This window comes from Stegostoma tigrinum, chromosome 8 (assembly GCF_030684315.1).
Source record: "Stegostoma tigrinum isolate sSteTig4 chromosome 8, sSteTig4.hap1, whole genome shotgun sequence".
Taxonomy (NCBI): domain Eukaryota; kingdom Metazoa; phylum Chordata; class Chondrichthyes; order Orectolobiformes; family Stegostomatidae; genus Stegostoma; species Stegostoma tigrinum.
Window position 1 is genome coordinate 32,299,340 of NC_081361.1, and position 20,105 is coordinate 32,319,444.

Sequence of the window (20,105 nt, forward strand, 5' to 3'; positions counted from 1 at the left end):
TCCCCCGAGTTCAGCACTTTCACTCAAGGGCCAGTCTTATCCTTTTGCATAGCTATCTTAAAATTTACAGAATTATCATCACTGTTTCCAACATGCGCCTCCATGTAAACGTCAATCACCTTTCCAGGCTCATTCCCCTGCGCAGGGCCTAATACTGCCCTTCCCTAGTTGGACTATCAACACAGTGTTTCAAGAATCCCTCCTCAATGCAGCTGACAAATTCTGTCCCATCTAATCCCTTCAACCATTCATGAACTTGGAGCTAAGCAGAGCATGATATTGGTGATAGAAATTAAACGCTTGCCTAGTTTAAGCACTCAAGTGTCAGCACTTATCACTGCCAGCACAAGTTAGATGCACAGCAATTTAGTGTACTCGACTAAAACATTGTACTGCAACCGCTAATGCTCAATTTTTATTTGGCACACCATCCATGTTTTAGAAGTGCAGTTTACTTCAATGCTATTGTCACCTAGAGGCAATAAGTGGTTGAATGGGTCTAGGCCCGAAACGTCAGCCTTCCTGCTCCTATGATGCTGCTCGGCCTGCTGTGTTCATCCAGCTCTATACCTTGTTATCCCTGAAACCCAATTAAGTTTCTTTCTCTGGAAAATTGCTCCCAGTGGCCATTTCAATCCTGTATTTACAAATCAGATTTCCAAAATTAATTAAAAACATTCCCAACATCCAAAAACTTGGGTCAAGTTCTTCACAATAAACAACAAAAGCCATCTAAAGAAAACATTAAGGTTACAGTAGTCATAATATAAATTGAAGTACAACTGTGACAATGTTGCCCCACCATGCAGGGAAACCTCTATGGGCTGAACACACAAAGTTACTCAATGTGTGCTTTTTAAGAAAAGAGAAATTTTGAGCTCAAGGGTATATCTGTTCACAAAAGAGGAACACTTCCTAATTTGGTCAACATATCAGTAAAGGCTTTCATTTGACATACTAGGTAAGGCAGAGAAAAGTTCTTTCTATTCCACTCCAACATGCTTTTAACCCAAATTCACAAGCATTCCACTTCAGTTCATTGAATATTACCTCAGGCAATCTCTCTATTGAAATACACTTCTTGCCCACACTCCACTGGTTCTTCTGGCTATGTTCCCATTTTTCATGCCAAAAGCTTAAGCTCAATGAAATGTCTGCTTGCTTTATCCTGACACTGAGTCATGAACGTCCATCAGATCCTATCCTTATTGACATGCGTTGGCCACACAACTCAAATATTTCAGATTTGAGCATTTTAATTCCTTTGTTTACTGGCCTTGCTCCCAACAATTTTGTAACTGCCCTCAGCTACAAGGCCTGTGTGTAAGATCTATTCCTCGTCTCTTATTGTTTCCCTCTCTATTCTTCATACTATTCACTACCTTGTCTTCAGCTACCAGAACATCTCTGCTAATCCCCACTGCACTCTGCTCAAAATGCATCTCTTCTAATTATCCCTCCAAATAGATTTTTACTTGGCCATTTTTTGATAATGCCTCAAACATTTTGAATGTTGTGTGTTTCAGGCTCTGTGCAAAATGGCAGCTTTTGATGCCAATACACTTGTAACTGGGTGTAAAATACGTGTGTTAACTTGACATAATGAACACAGCTAGCAAAAAACACACGTGTATGGATTTAAAACCAGGGAAGAATAGCACTTGTATATCATCCAAATTCCCTCCAAGTCAACTCACGTAACATACTGCAATTCCAGATAGTGAAAGAAATCTAAGATAAAAATGAGCACCTCATTAAAAGTGGGGAAAAACAGTGGATAGTCTCAGTGCACCAATGTTATGACAAAAAGTTGTACAACAATACTTACTGTTCTAACTTTGATAAGCTAAAAGGAAGAAACAAAAATCAGCTTGTTACTAATTTTTACTCATTGAAACATAGATAATATTTTTGTCAGACAGGAAGTTAATTTAGGCAGGTTACCACTCATTGATAAGTATCTTAAAAAGTCGGTGGCTAAACATTACGTCGAGTTGCCAAAAACCACCCAAAACCGTGCATTGGTAAACGAACTGCTTGAACAAATTGCCCAAAAATTAAAGAGCTTTCACCTACCCCCTTCGACCAGGCTTTGACGACATTCCACTGCGCCTTTCATTTTTGGTCCCAGAGTAGTTTCTGTTGGGTTTGTTTGCTCCACTGTTGCTTCTACGATTCTGCCGATCAGCACCTGGACGTTGGCTGGAAAAACTTCTCTTTGCAGCATCCCGTTTTGGAAGATTACTTTCTCCAGACTTGGTTGAAGCCTGCAAGTTGACATCCATCATTTTCTTTTCATCTCTTTCACGCCTCTCATTGAAGTCACTGCTTTCAGAAGCAGTTTCCCATTCTTCATTAGCCTGATCCGAAGAGTTCTGATTAGATAAATCTGGTGACTTACTCCCAGCGACATCCAAGGAATGTGCGTGCTCCTGCACACTACTGCTGGGGGTTGCATTTGTCATGGCAGTTGCACTGGTTTCGTTTACTTTAGCTGCAGCTTCTCTCTCTCTCAAACGCCTGAATCTCGGTGGTTTGTCTTGTCTTGGCGGGCGCGGTGGTCTTTGCTTACGAAGACGTTCTCTGCTATGGTCAAACTTACGCTCTGATTTAACATGTCTCCTCTCAAAAGGAACTGTTTCAAAATGGTCCACTTTTTTCACATCACTGTCATCTCTTCTGGAAGTATCTAACCTTGGAGGCCATATTGAATTAGAAGGCCCTGGCTTCCTCAGTGGTGCAGATCTTGAGCCACCACGGCCTCCAGCACCTCTACCACCTCCTCTGAACATGCCTCCCCTTCCACGCCTCGAAGGCTCCCCTCTTGGAAGAAAACCAGGTTTTGGTTTTGGGTCATCCTCTTTTAAGGGTGGCTTTTCTGATGATCTATTATCAACCTTCAAGTTACTTTCGGATCTAAAAGACTTTTGTATGGGTTTACTCTCTGGCCGACCTTCTTTCTTCAGACGCTTCCCTTTACTTGGATTTTCTTTGTCAGAGATTGTATCGCTTGCACTTTCATGAGCTTCAGTATCAGAATCAGTTTCAGAGCCGTGTTGTCTGCGGCGTTTAGGAATCTCTTCAAAATCAGAGCTTTCACTACGTGTTTCACTTTCTTCCCTTTGCCTAAACGAGGGTACACTTGTCACATGTTCTAACCTTGGCCTTGGTTCCCTATAACGAGGATACTCTCTGCTACGACCTCTTCCTCCACGTCCACGGCCATTATAAGAGCCTCTAAAGCTGCGCCCTCGAGAATAAAATTCTCCACGGCCTCTTCCCCTGTACCCTTGGTCAGGAAACCAGTCACGTTGCTCCCTAACCTCTTTCCGATAGTTACGTGGGGGTAAACCAGAATCCCGTCTGATAGGAAACCTATTATCAATACGCTGCCTTTCAGAAAGGTGATTCTTAACAGGTGGCTTCTCTTGCTTCTCATCCTTTGGTGCTGGGACTGAAGTAGCTTGATTATTTCCAGTTTTATTAACTGGCATGACGGGCGGAACAGTCTCACTTTTATCGACTAATGGTTTTACATCCTGACATGTCTTCTTAACAACTGGCATGGAACTTTCCTGAAGGGACTTTTCAGGTTCAGTTTTGTTGACACCTTTATTAACTGCCTGAGATGGTTCTTTCTTTTCAGTTTTTGAAGTTTTATTACCCTTGATTGGAATGGATTGGCGGTCTTCTTTTTCCTTTCTTTGTTCACGCTCTTCTTTCATATCTCTTAGCACAGGCTTTTTAATTGGGCCACAACGTCGCACTGGTCTTATGTAACCTTCATCTCTCCTAGAACCTGGTCTAGGACCCCAACGTGTGTCATGCCTGGATTCCCTTCTAAACTGCTTTTCATTCTTTGCTCCATCGAATGCTTTACTTTCTTTTTTTGATTTTTCTTCTGGTTTGTCTTGCTGATCTTTTGATTCATTAGATCGGTGTTGTATTTTGATTGCAAGAGGGAGAGAATCACTCTTCTCCACTTCCGACTTCAATGAATGATTTGATCCATGAGACAGACTTCTCTTTAAGACTGTTCGTGTTTCTGTTTGCAGCACAGGTTCCTCCCGAGCGCCCCGGGTCACAGGCAAATCCACAGGTTCCAGGTTCACAGTATCAGCCACTTTGTCAGACTGAACAGGTTGCACATCTTCCAGTGATTTGTTTGCAAACTTTCCCTTTTCTTCATCTGTTTTTTCCCTGAAGAGCTCTTGATTCAATAAATTCAAGTGTGGCGATAGTTGCCTTTTCTCTGTGGAATAAGCAGATGTCTTTCTCTCTTGCTCCACGGTCATTTCAGGCCTAAAAACATAACAAAATGATTAAAGTTGCATGGTAGTCACCAGTGTTTAGAAATGTCAACATGTCAAAACCATAGAGAACACGCACGTAACCTATCACCATTAGATCAGCACTTACATCTGTATAACTGAGAAGCACTGTCTCTATTTCTTAATCAACACAATCAACTCATGAGTTCTATTAAAAGGCTTCCTGCTACATGCTATATGGTGGGCATGAGCAGCCCCTTCTCAGCATGAAAGCCTGAAGAGCACTGGCAATCTAGTTATGACAGGATGTAATGTCTGAAACCTACCCTTCATCAAGGGTCAAAAAATTACTCAACAGATGATACTGAATAATTACAAGCCGACAGGCAGATACATTTTTACCTTACCCCAAATATCCTAGCCAAAGAAGGGCACTAGAACAAATTATAACTAGACTGATGAAAAGAATGATAAGATTAATTATTCAGCACAGTCCAAAAATTAATGCATATTTGTAAAGATCAGTGGTTTTTGAACCAAACTCAACCTTTAAGCAGATCATAGCAACAAAACCTACCCTGTATCTTTGGATTCTTCCATTACAACTGGAGGGGTAGTAGCTTGTTGTGGCTCTGTATGAGGATAAGCTTCTGAGCTCCACACTAGTCGAGGTTCAGTGGACTGTATGGTGTGATCTCTAGTTGGTCGAGACAGATGGTCAAATGAATCAGATCCTGAACCGGAACTGTCCATCTGATCTCTTCTCATTAGTTTTGGTGGCATCATACCTATCAGGCACAATATAGAAAGGATGATTTTCAATAGACTTCCACAGCTATAGTTTAATGTGATGTGTTAATTGCATATTGTTTGACTATCAGAATTCTTTTAAGAATTGGAATACACGTTTATCTAAAAACATCCACATTAGAATGTGAAAAACATGACATGAAACACTAGTCATCTTATTCTCAGGCTTAAAAATACATATCAGTAGGCTACAAATGCCTCCTGCTGCATGTGTGATGCTCACAATATATTTCGATAACATGATGTTGAAATACTGATGAACAACTGTGCTGATGCTTAAATATGCAACAGTGATCTTCAGCTCTGGAATAAAAGTCTACTCTCTTCAAAGAGGCAAGTTTATGTATGATTGATTCTCCATTTTATGTAACATTTTTCTGCTAGTGGCTTTAATTAAATGAAGAAAAAATTGCAGAGTTGTGGTAGAGAGCTAGGGGAGTGGGACTAGCTAACCTGCTTTTGCAGAGAGCTAGAACAAACACAATGGGTAAATGAGATAACAGTGTGGAGCTGGAGGAACACAGCAGGCCACGCAGCATCATGGAAACAGGAAAAGTTGTGTTTAGGATTGGCACCCAACTTCAGAAATGGGGAGGGGTAAGGGAGCTCAGAAATAAAAAGAGGTGGGGTGGGACTAGGGAAGGTAGGTGGGAATGATGATAGGTGAGTGCAGGTAGGCAGTGGAGGAGATTGGTCAGTGAGCTGGGAGGGGCAGACAGGTGGGAGTGATGATGGACAGGTTGTGTCAGATCAAGTGGAGCCAGGGTGGGGACAGCTTGAAACCGGTAAAATCCACAATTCGACCTTCGGGCTGTAGGCACCTGGAGGTGGAATATGATGTGCTGCTCCTCCAGTTTGCGGTTGGTGTCATCATGACACTGGAGACGGCCCAGGATAGACATGTCACCCAGGGAGTGGGTTGTGTTATCTCTAACTCCAGCAGCTTCAGTTCTTACCATCTGAGTGGATTATAACCCCACTGCAGAGCCTCTTCCAAAGATATGCCCGCCTTTGAAGAGGTTGTCCTCCTCCTGCCTGAAAGACCTCAGTGGATCTCTCTCCCACTGCAACCCCCAGTAATCTCTTTGGCCCTGAAAAAAAGCTGTTCGCGATAAATGACATCACCTTCCAGTCGCAAACCATTTTACCTCCGTCTCCCATCCCTGACGTGACACGTCCATGCTGGGCCACCAGTGTCACAATGATACCACACGGAAACTGGAGGAGCAGCACCCCATATTTTGAATTGAGGATTTTACACTCCCCAGCCTCATCCCATGAGCAACCCTCCCTCTCATCCCCGCCTCCTTGACCTGACACAACTTGTCCATTTTCTCTCCCAGCTATCCGTCCCTCCACCTCACTCACCTATCACCATTCCCAGCCCCACCCATCCCCTCTATTTCCCAGTTCTCTTCCCCCTCCCCACTTCTGAAGGAGGATCCCAACCTAAACAGTCAGCTTTCCTGCTTCTCTGATGCTGCCTGGTTTGCTGTACTCCAACTCCACACTTATCTGACTCCAGCATCTGCAGTTCTTTAATATCTCACAATGGGTAAATGACTTTTTTGTGCTGTAAATGTTCTGACTCTCTACAGTTAGTGTTAAGCTATTAGTAGTGTTGGACACCCAAGATAATTGAAGCTGCGCATTAGTTAACATTAATCTTGCTGGCTTTCAACTCCAAATGTTCATTTTGCTGCATGGCTCAGTGCAGCAATTGGTACTCCTACTCAGCTTTACCTCAGAGCACTTAAAGTGCAAACAAAGACAGCAGTCGAATTAAAATAAAAGTATCACAAAAAACTGTTACTTTTAAATTAGTTACCAGGGTGTATTTGTGTCATGTCCATTGGTGGCCTTCCAGAAATCATTCGTGGATCCATGTAGGACTGCATCATAATCCAACGTGGATCAAATCCCATAGAAGCCAAATGTTGATGATGAGGTGGGGCTAAGGGAGTCTGGTACAAGGACCTGTGCTGGGGAGGTGGTACAGGAGCTCCAGCAGGCTGAGGCTGAGCTTGAGTCGGAGGCTGGGCTGGAGTTTGAGATGGTGTTTGTTGATGAACACCTGATGGTTGCTGCTGCCATTGTTGTTTCATCATCTGTTCCTAAAAAGAACAAACTTCATTAAAGCATTTCAATGTATGGATGGCAATGATAGGTTATTGGCATTTTAGTTGCAGCACAGATTATATATTGATCTGGCAGATATTCATTTTTATTTGGGTGTTGAAATCAAAACCTTTAAGAGTGGAGGAGAGTTTTCCGTTTCATAGATTAGGCATCCTCATCAGTCAACTATTTCAAACTTACCTATTCCAAGGTGCATAATTGTATGTCGCAGGCTGTGACGTAAAATAGTTAGCAAATCATAAGCAGACGTACTGAAGGAGCAAATTATTGTAGATGCTGGTATCTGCTGAAAATGAAAAATTCTGGCGATCACAATGAATGAGGCAGCGTCCATGGAGATGAGGCAAGCTAACAGTGTGCGTGCGTGCGTGTTTGAGAGGGGGGCAACTGGGCACGTCCTAGAGGAGAAACACTGTGATGCTTCAGATTAAGTGATCTGGATGTTAGAATGGCAGAACAATGGTGTAATCAACTGCCAGTCTGGAAGGAAGAGACAGTCCCATTGGAGTGCAGAGAGAGGAGCAAGGACATGGTCACAGAGCATGCAACAAGCAAAGCTAAAAGTAAGGAGTTAGGTCTCCAGATTTCAAAATCAAAGTGAGATTTACCGGCCAGATATATTTTCCACTGCCGGGTCACAATGGCAGCAGGGGGAACAATACAAGGCACTAGCAAGTCCTTGGTTTAAGTTGTAACTATGTTAAAAAAAATTAAAACACTGCTGCCTGCTATATGGGTGCTCCTTTAAACCAATTCAGCCATCTTTTAGTCCATCAGACCTTAAGCAGATGATGTAGGCTCTTCAATCTGTTACATCTTCAATGCCATTCAATGAAATCGCATTTGATCATGTGAGCTCCACTTTCCTGCATTTTCCCCAGAACTCTTGCCAGTTAAAAACGCTGTCTATGTCAGCCTTGAATATAATTAATGATCTTGCCTCTACAGCCCTCTGCAGTAAATATTTCCACCGATTCCATACTCTCAGGTAGTTTCACCTGCCTTACTGAAATATAGGACCAGAGGACATAACTTTCCCCAGAAGGGAAAACAACTGCTCAGCATCTACCCTGTTAGCCTCCCAAGAATATTACGTTCCAGTAAAAGTTACCTTCTCTTCTTCTAAACACCAAGAAGTACAGACCCAAACTACTCTATCTCCTCTTGAGCAAAATCTTTCCACACCAGAGATCAATCTAGTCAACCCACTCTAGAATGCCTCGAATGCCAGTACATCTTTACTTAGATAGCGGGACATAAACAGAGAAAGGCTTCTGTTTCAAACTCCATTCCTTTTGAAATAAATTGCCAATGTCCCATTTGCGTTCCCTATTGCTTGAACTTTGCTTTTATTTGAGATTTATGGCCGAGGAACCCCAAAATCTGTGTTGCAGCATTGTAGGTTTTCTTGACTGAAATAATATTCAGTTCCTCCATTCCTCCTGCCTTACTGTCTGTTTATATATTATGTGCTAGTTCACCCTGAAAGTTGAATTTTCTTCTCTAATATATTTAGTTGTCTTTTGTTGGTTTAAAACTTTCACAGTTCTTTGGATTATCGATAATTGTTTTCTTTGTTTTTAATTTTCTTTCAATTTGATACAATCCTCATCTTCATTATCATCCGTGGTTACTTCCTTCCATTCCCAGAAGCCTGCTTCCTCACTGGGATATTGCTTTCCTGTGAATTATGACCTACTTTCCTAGACATCTGTTCACCAACAGGTTCTTTGCTAAACTCCTTCCCACTTCACTTCATCCAATTCTGTCTGTGAACCTTTATCATTACTCTTATTTAAGCTTAGCACAGATACTACTATCTCATGTTTCTTTCTCATACTGAATTCTAAATTCCACCATGCCATGGGTCACTGCTTTCCAGAGGATCTTTTACTCTTCGATCATTAAATTAAACCAATGTTTTACCAGATCCAAACAGTCTGATCCCTGTTGGATCCACGACATATTTTTCTCTCAAAATGCTACTTGACTTCTTACCTGTTGACGCTGGAATCGAGGTGGTAATGACTTCTGAAACTGCTTTGAATAACCTGTGGGAACAGCAGGTCGTGTCTGGGACCCCAAATCACCATCGACGTCATTTGATGTTGGAGTAACCTCCTTTTCATTTAAAGTGCTGTCCAGTTGATCAATAGGTGGAGATATATCATCTGCCAATATAGGAATATAATCTTGATGTTTAGTTTCTACATTGCATTATCAATACTGGGCCATAACATGTGAAAATTAACCATATTTATATGTACAGACAAGTTCAGAACATTATGTCGCAGACCGCACTCAGAGGCTGTAGAAGAGCAAACACTCAATCAGCTACCTTCACGATTTTGAGAGCATGTTATTCGTGTACAATAAAATGCCAAGGGCAGTCAAATCGTCCACAGAAAGCACCTGCTCAAACAGAATTATAGTAAAGTGCCTAATTATAGAATGCGTTGGCCCTACTAAATACCTGTACCGCCGAGTCACTTCAGATGTGGTAGCCTGAGGAGTTTCTGAAAGGTAAACTGCCCGAAAAACTGCCCATATTGTCTAAAGCAACATGGACACCACACAGCAAGAAACTGAAAGATTTCAAAGACATTTTAAATCTATGAATGAACAATAATGAACTTGTGTAATGTCTTTAAGACAGTGAAATATCCAGGGCACTTCACAGAAATATCAAATAAATAGAGACGCCAAGCCACAGGGATATTTGGACTTGAACACCGGAACAGGACTTAAAAAAAGGGAGTCCACTATACTGAAACTGATGTTGTCTCCCCAAAGAGGGGAAGCATCCATGTAATACTCACCTCACATTTATGTTTCAGTAAGATCACCTCTCATTCTTTTAAACACAGGTCTAACTTACTCAAACTTTGTTCATTTGCTTAGGAAAGGAGTGAAAAAACCTTTTGTAAACTGCTCTAAAACAATTATATGTGCTTGCAAATAGGGAGACTAAAGCTGCAGTATTCAGTAATGCCTGATACAGCCTGCAAAAAAAAAAATCATCTCTCTGCTGTTCCATTTCCCTTGCAATAAATGCTACATTGAATTCACTTTTCTAATCACCTTCTGCATCCCTAGGTCCCTCAGCACTTCAGATTTCTGTAATCTCAATTTCTAATCTAGTAATTTCTCTACTTAAAAAACTGAACCAAACGTTTGATTTAAAAAACCACATGTTGACAAGTGTCTTAAAGGAAGAGCGGTAAGGAAGCAGAGGTATCGAGCAAGAGAATTCCAAAGTTTAGGACTGAGACAGCTAAAAACATTGTGGAGCAACAATGCTGAGGATTTAAAATTAGGGTGAGCAAGAGGCCCAAACTGGCAAGAAATGACAATCTTGGGGATTCATGATTATGCAAGTGGAGAACACAAGTCCAGAAATTAACTCAAACAAAAACCTTGGAAATGAACAGAAGAGATAAAACAAAGCATCATAACCTCAACGTGTAGCAGCATCGCACAAGAACATACAACAGATAAGCTAAACTTTCCAAGTGGAGGATTTCTGAACCGGACAGACCACATAAACATGGTGGCCACCAGAGCGGCTCAGAAGCTAAGAACACTGCAGTAAGTAACTCTCTTCCTGACTCCTTGAAGCTGTCCACTGTCTCCAAGGCACACATAAGGAGTATGATGGAATACTCCCCACTTGCATGGATGGGCGCAGCTCCAAGAACATACTAGAAGCTTGACAGCATCCAGGACAAAGTAACCCATTTGACTGGCACTACATCTACAAGCATCCAATCTCTCCAGCACGGCTCAGTTAACAGTGGTGCGTACTATTTGCAGAAATTCAAAGACCCTCAGACAGTACCTTCCAAACCCAAGACCACTACCACGTAGAAGGATAAGGGCAGCAGATATATGGGAGCACCACCCATTGCAAGTTTCCACCAAGCCGCTCGCCATCCTGACTTGGAAATATATTGCCGTTCCCTCACTGTCGGTGGGTCAAAATCCTGGATTCCCTCACCAATGGCATTGTCGGTCAACCCACGGCAGGTGGACTGCAGTGGTTCAAAAAGACAGCTCACCAAAACCTTCAAGGGCAAATAGGGATGGGCAATAAATGCTGGCCAGCCAGCAATGCCCACATCCCACAAAATGAATTTAAAAATTTCTAGTCAGAGAAAGTGTGTTAACAAGCATTGACTCAAGTATTGAGGTAGGGTGGAATCTAGACCCCTACTCACTAAGTTCAAGCAGCAAAGGAAACCCGAAGCTTTCTATGTAACATCATGGCCACCATTCTCCCATGTCCAAGGCACACTTTCACCCCAATTCCATACAAGCCAATAACTAAATAAAGCTAACTTAAACGGGTGCATGAGTAAGAAACTAAAAATAAGTAAGTTGAGATGATAAAATTCCAGTTATATTTTTTGTAATAGGTGATCATTAAAGGCATTGATATCTCAAAAGAATTTAAAATACACCAGATTGTGAACTTTCTTCACAAAATCCATAAACTGTCACAGTCTCTTCAATGGACAATACAGCCTATATATCAACTATTGAGAAACTAATACCAATGTATATTTATGATTGCACCAAATGAATAATCCAAACAAAATGCGAAAACTTAGGCCAAATGTGTGGAACAAAACTAATCTCTGTACATATTATACTTGATCCTCAATATTAGTGGATCCATAAACTGGCAGGGTCCACCCCAGACATTAACCAACCCAGTCCCTTCCATTGACAGGTTCCAACAGATCGTGCAAAACCTCTGGGTCTGTCAGGATAGACAGGGAATTCCTGTGTGTCATTGCCTGCAGTATTAAGTCATCCATTGGCGATCTGTACCCTGATTCCTCAAGGATGACAGAGATAAGATGCACATGCAAAAGCAGATCAGTTCTCAGAATACAAGAGTGCCTTATCCTTTGAAACTTAAAAGACAATTAACTTAAAACTTATTCACTTTTGAATTTGCAGCACTGCTAAACTTTAGACTAATCCCGTATAATCAAACTGCTGTTAACTATTAAAATTGAACTTCAGTTGAAATAGGCACTAAGTTAGAATCCAAACTCTGTAGATGATATGCTAGCTGTCCATAAAATGACTTATGAACTAAATACCTACAACAGTTTTAATGTTGCTCTCACCTTCTGTTTTTTTCAAATCATCCTCCTCCTTCTGGCCTTTGAAGTCATCAGGTTCACTCCGAGGTTCCTCTTGTCTCTGCTCAGGTTCCCCTTCCACTTCATCTTTTTCCTCCTCCTTTTCAGTTTCCTGTTCTTGCTCCTGCTGCTGTGGCTGTTCTAGTTCTGGCACAAATTCCTTTTCTATTTTCTCCTCTTGTCCTTGTTGTTCTTCCTGCTCTTTTTTTTCATGTTCTTTCTTCTCAGGTTCCTTCTCCTTTCGCTGTTCTGCCACCTTTTCCTGTTCTTGCTCCTTCTCCTGTTGCTTCTCAGTTTCTTTCCATTTCTCACCCTCATTTTCTTTCCTGTTAGCTTTGTCGTTCTCATTGCATTTTGTATTTTCCTTCTCAATATCCTTAGTATTTTCTTTTTCAATTATTTTTATCTTATCTTTCTCCTTCGCATTTTCCTTTTTCTCTTTTGAGAGCGTTCCATATTTTTCATCAAGTTTCTTCAGTTTTGCTGCGCAGGCTGCCAAACGTTGTTCCTCCATTCGTCGTTCTTCTTCCTCACGTCGTTTTCTAGCTCTTTCAACTGCTGCGGAAAGATCAGACATTGATGGTTTCCTCCTTTGCCTCCAAGCTTCATCGCTATCACTTGGTAATAACGATGGTTTGGCAGCGGCGTACTTTCCGGGTCCAATCTGACGATTTGGTGGAGACGGGTGCTGTGATTTAATTGAAAAGCACAATGAAGAAATTTCTAACCAAATCCCTAAAATTGGCCTATTACCAAAAGATCTCACTTTACTGAATAAAGATGTGAGATGATAGCGACTCAGTTTTAATACTAAATACGTTCCCAGTGATAGTTTTTGTTGTTTAAATTACCTGGGGAGCTGGTTTCTGATTGACAGACGTATTCCCCAGTCCACGCAATTCACGTACCACAGCCTGCACTGCTGACCGCCCTGATTCCTAAAGTGTAAACAAATATCAGCCTTTAGTCTAAATTTTTATACCCAAAAACAACAATTAAACCGGTCAATGATCCAAGCTTGGACATAGGGGAACGGAATCACAAGTCAGATGTTTTACCAGAACAGAGGTGACATTTAGAACTAAAATTAGTACTTGTATTAGAGATTAAACAAGTACAAATGAGATCAAGCATGCCAGTTACATTGTTTTGCACAAACTTTCTGATTTATCTGAAGGGGAAATTAGTGATATACACTCATTCACCAAAAAACTTTCTTAGTCTTGCCTTGAGATTAGAGTATCATTTACAATCCAAATTCAGGGCACCTTTGGGAGGTTGTACTCAAAACAAGTACATGAATTTTTTTTTGATTCATAACAGCATACATTAAATTTTCATTCTGAAAAATATTTGTACGAAGAAGAGTGACAACATTTCAAAACAAAATTTAAATAACCCAAGTAACAAAGTCAAAATAATGAAGTTAATTTTATAAGTGGAGACATTGTTGAACTCAAGTGCTGAGAGTTAACATTTACCATTTTCAAAAAATAGTTTTATGCATCGAAAGCATAGAAAGATGAGGAAACACATACAGCAAAATGAAAAGAATGCACAAGTTAAGTACACGTGGCTGGCATTTCAACAATGAACTGTACTTCACTGGATGCAAACCATAATGGGATGCTGAAATTTTGAAGGCACAGTGCAAATCCAAGTTTTTCTTTCCAATGTGAATGCTATTATTTATATACCAAAAGTGTCATGCTCTCAATGAGATTTAAATTGAAAGTCTACCTGACGATCGGTCTGTAGGCTTCTGATGGAAGAGATCTTGGTTGGTGACTGTGAAGCCACCTGCATTGTAGCACTCTCATTTGATGAAGTTTTATTTCCAGGACACTCATTGATTTCTTTTGGACCATTAAAGCTCTCTGAAGTTTTTGTTCCAAGTTGCTCAGCTTTGCTGATTTGTTCATCCCTGTCATCACTTAAAAGAAATTATAAGTAAGCATCAGCACTTTCCAAAACATGACATTGCAACAAACAAAATCGCAGGTTGGTTGTTATACCCGTCGATTCCCCTCCAACTGTGCATGTATTGTAATTTCAGAAATTGTTAACAGGATTTTAACTTTAGGCCAAGATAAATTTTGAACATAAAGGTGTTTACCCCAAAGAAGTTCAGCCAAAGCATAGAAAATAAAAGGAGAAAACAATTCCAAAATTAAATGCTGAACTGAAAGTTAGCCAATTTCAGTGAATAAATGAAGTGCCTGATACACCATGTCTACAGTATCCCTTAGCCCAGTCGTAGCAGACATGCCAAAGGTGGGAACAGAGTAATGAAATCAAGAGAACTGACCCTGGGAGTCTTCAGCATTAACTTCAGGGCCACGAAAACAGGTCAAACATAGATAAGACAACCTGATTAGCATCCACAGCCAACGTTCTATTATTGTTGGTAATGATTTTAGTGAGTGATACACCTTGACAAGCACCAACCTTTGGAAGTGAACTCTCAATTCAAACAATAAAAGAAGTTTCAGTTTGAGGCCAGCTCAAAGAAACAAAGTCGGCTCAACATGTTTACCAGTAGAAGTGTTTCAAGAAATCTTGAACAATAATTAACTGACCGGCAGGTCTACACAATATTCTACAATGGGAATGAATTTCTGGTTGATATGTCTTTTCAGACCAATCTGAACTTTACCTAAAAATGCAGTTGTTAAAATCCGAAATGCTAATCTTTACTTTATGTTAGAAAAGTGCAATAACTTAAAATGCTGTAATTCTTATAACAATGCAAGTCAATGTCTAGCAAACAAATTTGTAGCTTTGGCTATAACAACACAATTAGAAATTGAACCATACCAGCTTTCTTCTTCATCCTTCTTCGTAGATGTTCCCTCGTCCTCATCACTAAAATTTAGTTTCTCTGTATAATCCACCTCAGACTGTGCTCCTGAAGTGCAAGAAATGTTGAAGTGAATTACGCCATTCAAGGCTCAGCTGAAAATTGAGCTGTAACATTTTTGTCACATTACCTGCCCAGCCATCATCATTTTCTGTGTCCAGGTTATCAAGTTCCTTCAATTCACTTGCACTAATAATGGAGGGTCGCTCATGAAGATCTTGACACCACTGAGAATGCTGTTGCCTTAATGAGCTACTTTGGCTCCTAACCAGCATTGGACAGGATCAAGAAAAATAAAGTTAGCAGAATATCCAAACTGAGGAACAACGGTTGATTAAGAAGACATAACATTTGGGTATCAACTAATCTCAACTAATAAGATACAATACAAATGAAATACAAATACAAAGCATAGCAGGGTGTGGAGGAGACAAAAGCTGCAGAAATGTTTCAAATACTACAAAAAAGGGTAAGATTTAAGATCTGTGAAGAATCCTACATAAAGGATTGCCTGGCTATCCGGCTACATACAACCTGAAAATTAAACAATTACATTCATTGTAAAAAGGAAATATCCACTAAAGGTAGACATTTAATCAAACTTAATTTCAACTTGAAATAATGCTATGTCTGTAAAAATTGTCTTTCATTTTACAAATCAAAAACATCTCTGGACATCATATTTAACAGCTGCAGCTGTAATTCAGTTTGCTCCTGTCCCCAATAAACACATCACTAAAGCTGAATGTAGTGAGCTGTCTGTGAAATGGATACGTTTTAAGGGCATATCATTGAGCTACTCCTATATGTGCATTGTTATTTAGATGTGACACCAGCATAGATAGGAGTCATATAAGAGGACCCTGTAGAATTCTCCATTATTGTGCACTCTGAAGGAATTGCCCAGGAATTTGGATTTTCCATTAGAAGGTTATACCATGCCAGGATCTCTCTGAATGAGTCTATTTAAAATCAGGAACTTTGGATGGCTCTCATGAAATTATGTAAAATAGTCACTCAGGGAAAGGCTGTCTATTAGATACATGGTGTACCTCCTTAGTAATTCACATACAGCTCCTACACTTACCTCGTATTTCCAACGATACCTGCCCTAGAACACTTGTATTACTCCAGAGCCTGAACTGACACTCCACGCCCGCAACCTTTAAATTCCCAAAATATGGCAGCTGACTGCTATGAAAAGAGGACAGTCTGTTTTTCTCTGAAAGTTCTTTTGGAGCACAAAGCTGTCAGAATGGAAGTATAGCATAATAGTGTGAAGCTGGATGAACACAGCAGGCCAAGCAGCATCTCAAGAGCACAAAAACTGACATTTCAGGCCTAGACCCTTCATCAGAGAGGATAGAAGTATAGCTCTGCATTTCCAAAGGTGCCCTGAGCAGAATCTTCTCACGAAATTGCAGAGCTCCCTTCTTTCAGATAAAAGAGCCAGAATGGCATCTGCATGAGTGTGCCATTCCTCATGAAAATCCAGCCCAATGCTTCCTGTCGACAGGGTTTTAATTTGTTTTAGCTCAGTTACGTGCAATAAGACAATATAGATGTTTGCATTACAGTAACTGACTTGAGATTTATGAAAACTGAAAATTTACATCAATCCATGAAAGCATGAAGTAAGTTACTTCATAAACAATTTCAGAGATCTGAATAAACAGCTGTATACACACCTTAAGCATTAATCCTTATAATTTACAGTATACATACTTGATATTTGGTGCTGGGTATGATAGTCGATGTGGCAATTGCATTTTAGATGAGTGAGACATCTGAAAGTTAAAAAGAAAAAAAGAACTGATCCACTGTTTTAACTTAAATGTTAGTAGATTAGTCAGGAATGTTATTTTCTTAATGAATTCTGTTTCACTTCCCTTCATAATTTTTAGTTCAAATGCACTTGCTGAGTAACTCTCAGGTTTAAGTGTAAATTTCAAAAATGAGTCGCCTTTATTTCGAGCTTTGAAAATTTGGTAAAACATCCCAAGGTGCCTAACAAAGTTAAGCAGGTCATAATCCTACCTTGGAGACATGAGGTTAAATGCTTGACAAAGAGATTGATTATAATCATCACCTTAAAGTAAGGACTGGGTTTTTTTTGGGGGGGGGACTGATTCCCAAAGTTGACCTTAGATTAGAAGACATGGACTAGTTTCACCAAACAATGCAGGCAAATTATGAAGAGATTCACCTTTTAGGTTCTGACATAGTCTCAAGGAGGATAACTAACTGATAGCATGCTAACTTAGTAGACATTTATCAACAGTAATTTGATCATAGCCACTCTACAGAGGTTGGAATCTTCAAACAACTGACTAAACGTTTCTGCCTCAAACTGCCCATTGTATATTCATTTTCTAAATATGACATTCCAAAAATGCACCTACCTCAGTGTCAACACTGCCTGAGAATCAGAAATGCTAACTTCTGGATGAGCTGTTCAACAGCAGCATTCTGTCTCAATTCAGGTGGATTTTAAAAATATTGCTACATGCTATTTGAAATGACTGCTAATCCTCATGTCCTGGACAATATTTATCCTTATAACACTAAAAAAAATGCTCATTCTTCTTAATGCTTTTTGTAGACCATCTGAAGAAGGGAGGCTGTGGGGATGTGGCGTACGCCAAGGACGAAGAAATGACAAGCTGACATAGGTCAACGACTACAACTTATTGATAAAGGTGAATGCCACGGAGAAAACACTAGTTAGTTAATGACTGAAGGTTAATTGGAAAACTAAGCAAAACTAAAATAAAATCAGGCAGTGCTGATACGATGCAAGGTATGTAGGCTGGACGGCCAAAATTACTGGCTGATCAAACAGCATATCATTTCAGCCATTCACAACACAGTACCAACTGTACCCAAACAAATACAGAAACTGCTGGAGAAATTCAGGAGGTCTGGCAGCACCTGTGGAGAGAAAGAGTTAATGCGAGTGACTTTTCTGTTCTGAAGAAAGATCACTGTGCTCAAAACACTAACTGTTTCTCACCACAGATGCTGCCAGCTATGCTGGGTTTCTCGAACAATTTGTTTTTGTTTTCAAGATTTTCAGCATCCTTTGTGTTATACCAATTGTACCTAACCAGACCACACAAAACTCAGGTGTCCAGTATTGGATACGATTTCACAATTGGACATTTGTTAGATGAACTGAATTGTGCAATACCTTGTACTGACAACCAATTTCAGATTGTCAGTTGGGCTTGTAGCATGGTGTCCTCGATTGCACTGGCCATTATACATATTAATACATGGGTCTTGTTCCTGACAGAAAGAACATCTTAGCTCTGCACCTATTTCAACTCAACAAAATAGGGTATCACTCATTCTCAGGTTCACTTGTTAAGGTAACGCACTGAATAATCAGTCAAACTGCACAGTTTAAAATTTAACAGTTAGGCAGTCATCAGTCACCAGTCACCATTTTTCAGAAATACTCAAGTTTTGTACTATCAAATGACTAGACAAGGCCAATACTTACATAAGGTGGCATTAGTCCTCTAAACTGTGGTGCAGGTGGAATAATCAGCTGTCCATTTATCTTAGAAAGTGGTAATGATGCCTTTTCCCGTCCATCCCGTTTGTCAAGACCTTTGTCATTCAGTTCTGATGTACCAGTCCCTCCATCTTCTAAATTACAAGGCCTGCCATCTTGATCTAGGCATCCAGGCATTATGGGAAGGGTTTTCCCTCCACCATCTCGCCAACTGGTTACATCTACAGAGTGCAATAAAGATTAACATACTTACATATAAATTGGTTCTCTGTTGGATGCCTCAAACAGCATCAGATCCCTACTAGATATGCCATCCAAAACATAATTGCTGCTTGCCTATTGCTTTTCAGGTATTACTTGGTATTATTTGGCATATACCTGGATTAATTTGGAAACGCAATGCAGATTTTTTTTCCCCACCCTAATATTTAGTTATTTTAACTGTTCTTCAAGCTTCATTCTAAAGATATTTTTATTGCTCTGGTCCTTCCAAAACCATTTAAGAGTACAGGAGTTGCTCAATGAGAATAAGATTAAAATGTTATGGCCCCAGGGCAGAAGCCCAATTCATTTCATGTGGTGGTTAGGGGGCATTAAGTTTTTGTTTAAAGCTGTTAAGTTTGGAAATCCCAAATAGAACAAAACCACAATTCCGTAAGTCTGAAGACCTAAACAAATCTTATACTCTTTGACTCTCATTTACAGCACAGGTGGCAGTGATTTGGCACATCATGTCTATCTGGTCAAAGATCTGACAATATTTGTCCCATTTCCCAGCTCTTGGTCTACAGACCTGGAGGCTATAGTAATGCCTGATGATATAAATACTGCTTGTATATTATGGGTCTTCATGCCTCAATCACCACCCGAGACAGAATTCCACACTCCCACCAGCCTCTTGATATAAATATTTTTTCAACTTCCCTCCTACCTTAAATCAATGCCCTCTGGTTATTAATCACACTTCTGATGGGAAAAACATATTCCTACCAACCCTGTCGATGCCATTCAATTGTACACACCTATCAAGACCACCCTCAGCCCAGTTTCAAGAAAAACAACTTCACCCACACTGCACATAGCTCAGGCCCTCCAGCCAGACAACTACCTCACTATTCACAACCTTACCAAGTTTCATGTCATCTGTGACTTTTTCGATCACATCCCCTACATTATTAATGTACACAACAACAAACTAGCAGTGTGCTACGTGGACCCCAACAGAACAGACTTCCAGTCTCAAATGTGCTCACTAGGTACCTTGTGCATTGGAATTATCAAAGTTAAAATAGATGGCTAGTTATAAATCCCCTAGTCCTAATGCTTTATAATGCTGACACTTCTCCGAAGTC

At 40.3% G+C, this 20,105-nt stretch overlaps 1 protein-coding gene across 7 annotated transcripts in view; it reads right to left on the minus strand.

The window, feature by feature from the left end:
* Positions 1–20,105, minus strand: part of prrc2c (proline-rich coiled-coil 2C) — an 83,860-nt gene that overhangs the window by 33,068 nt on the left and 30,687 nt on the right. For 4 of the 7 annotated variants that reach the window (XM_059647773.1, XM_048539433.2, XM_059647774.1 and 1 more), the window contains exons 6-17: positions 18,739–18,974; positions 16,959–17,020; positions 15,364–15,497; positions 15,191–15,281; positions 14,114–14,306; positions 13,225–13,311; positions 12,359–13,061; positions 9,219–9,391; positions 6,910–7,195; positions 4,849–5,059; positions 2,077–4,302; positions 1,829–1,846 (exon numbers count right to left, since the gene is read on the minus strand). In XM_059647773.1, the coding sequence (XP_059503756.1) occupies positions 1,829–1,846; positions 2,077–4,302; positions 4,849–5,059; positions 6,910–7,195; positions 9,219–9,391; positions 12,359–13,061; positions 13,225–13,311; positions 14,114–14,306; positions 15,191–15,281; positions 15,364–15,497; positions 16,959–17,020; positions 18,739–18,974 (4,420 nt within the window). The remainder of the gene's footprint in view (positions 1–1,828; positions 1,847–2,076; positions 4,303–4,848; positions 5,060–6,909; positions 7,196–9,218; positions 9,392–12,358; positions 13,062–13,224; positions 13,312–14,113; positions 14,307–15,190; positions 15,282–15,363; positions 15,498–16,958; positions 17,021–18,738; positions 18,975–20,105) is intronic. The other 3 variants (XM_048539434.2, XM_059647775.1, XM_059647772.1) reach the window with 1 other exon arrangement.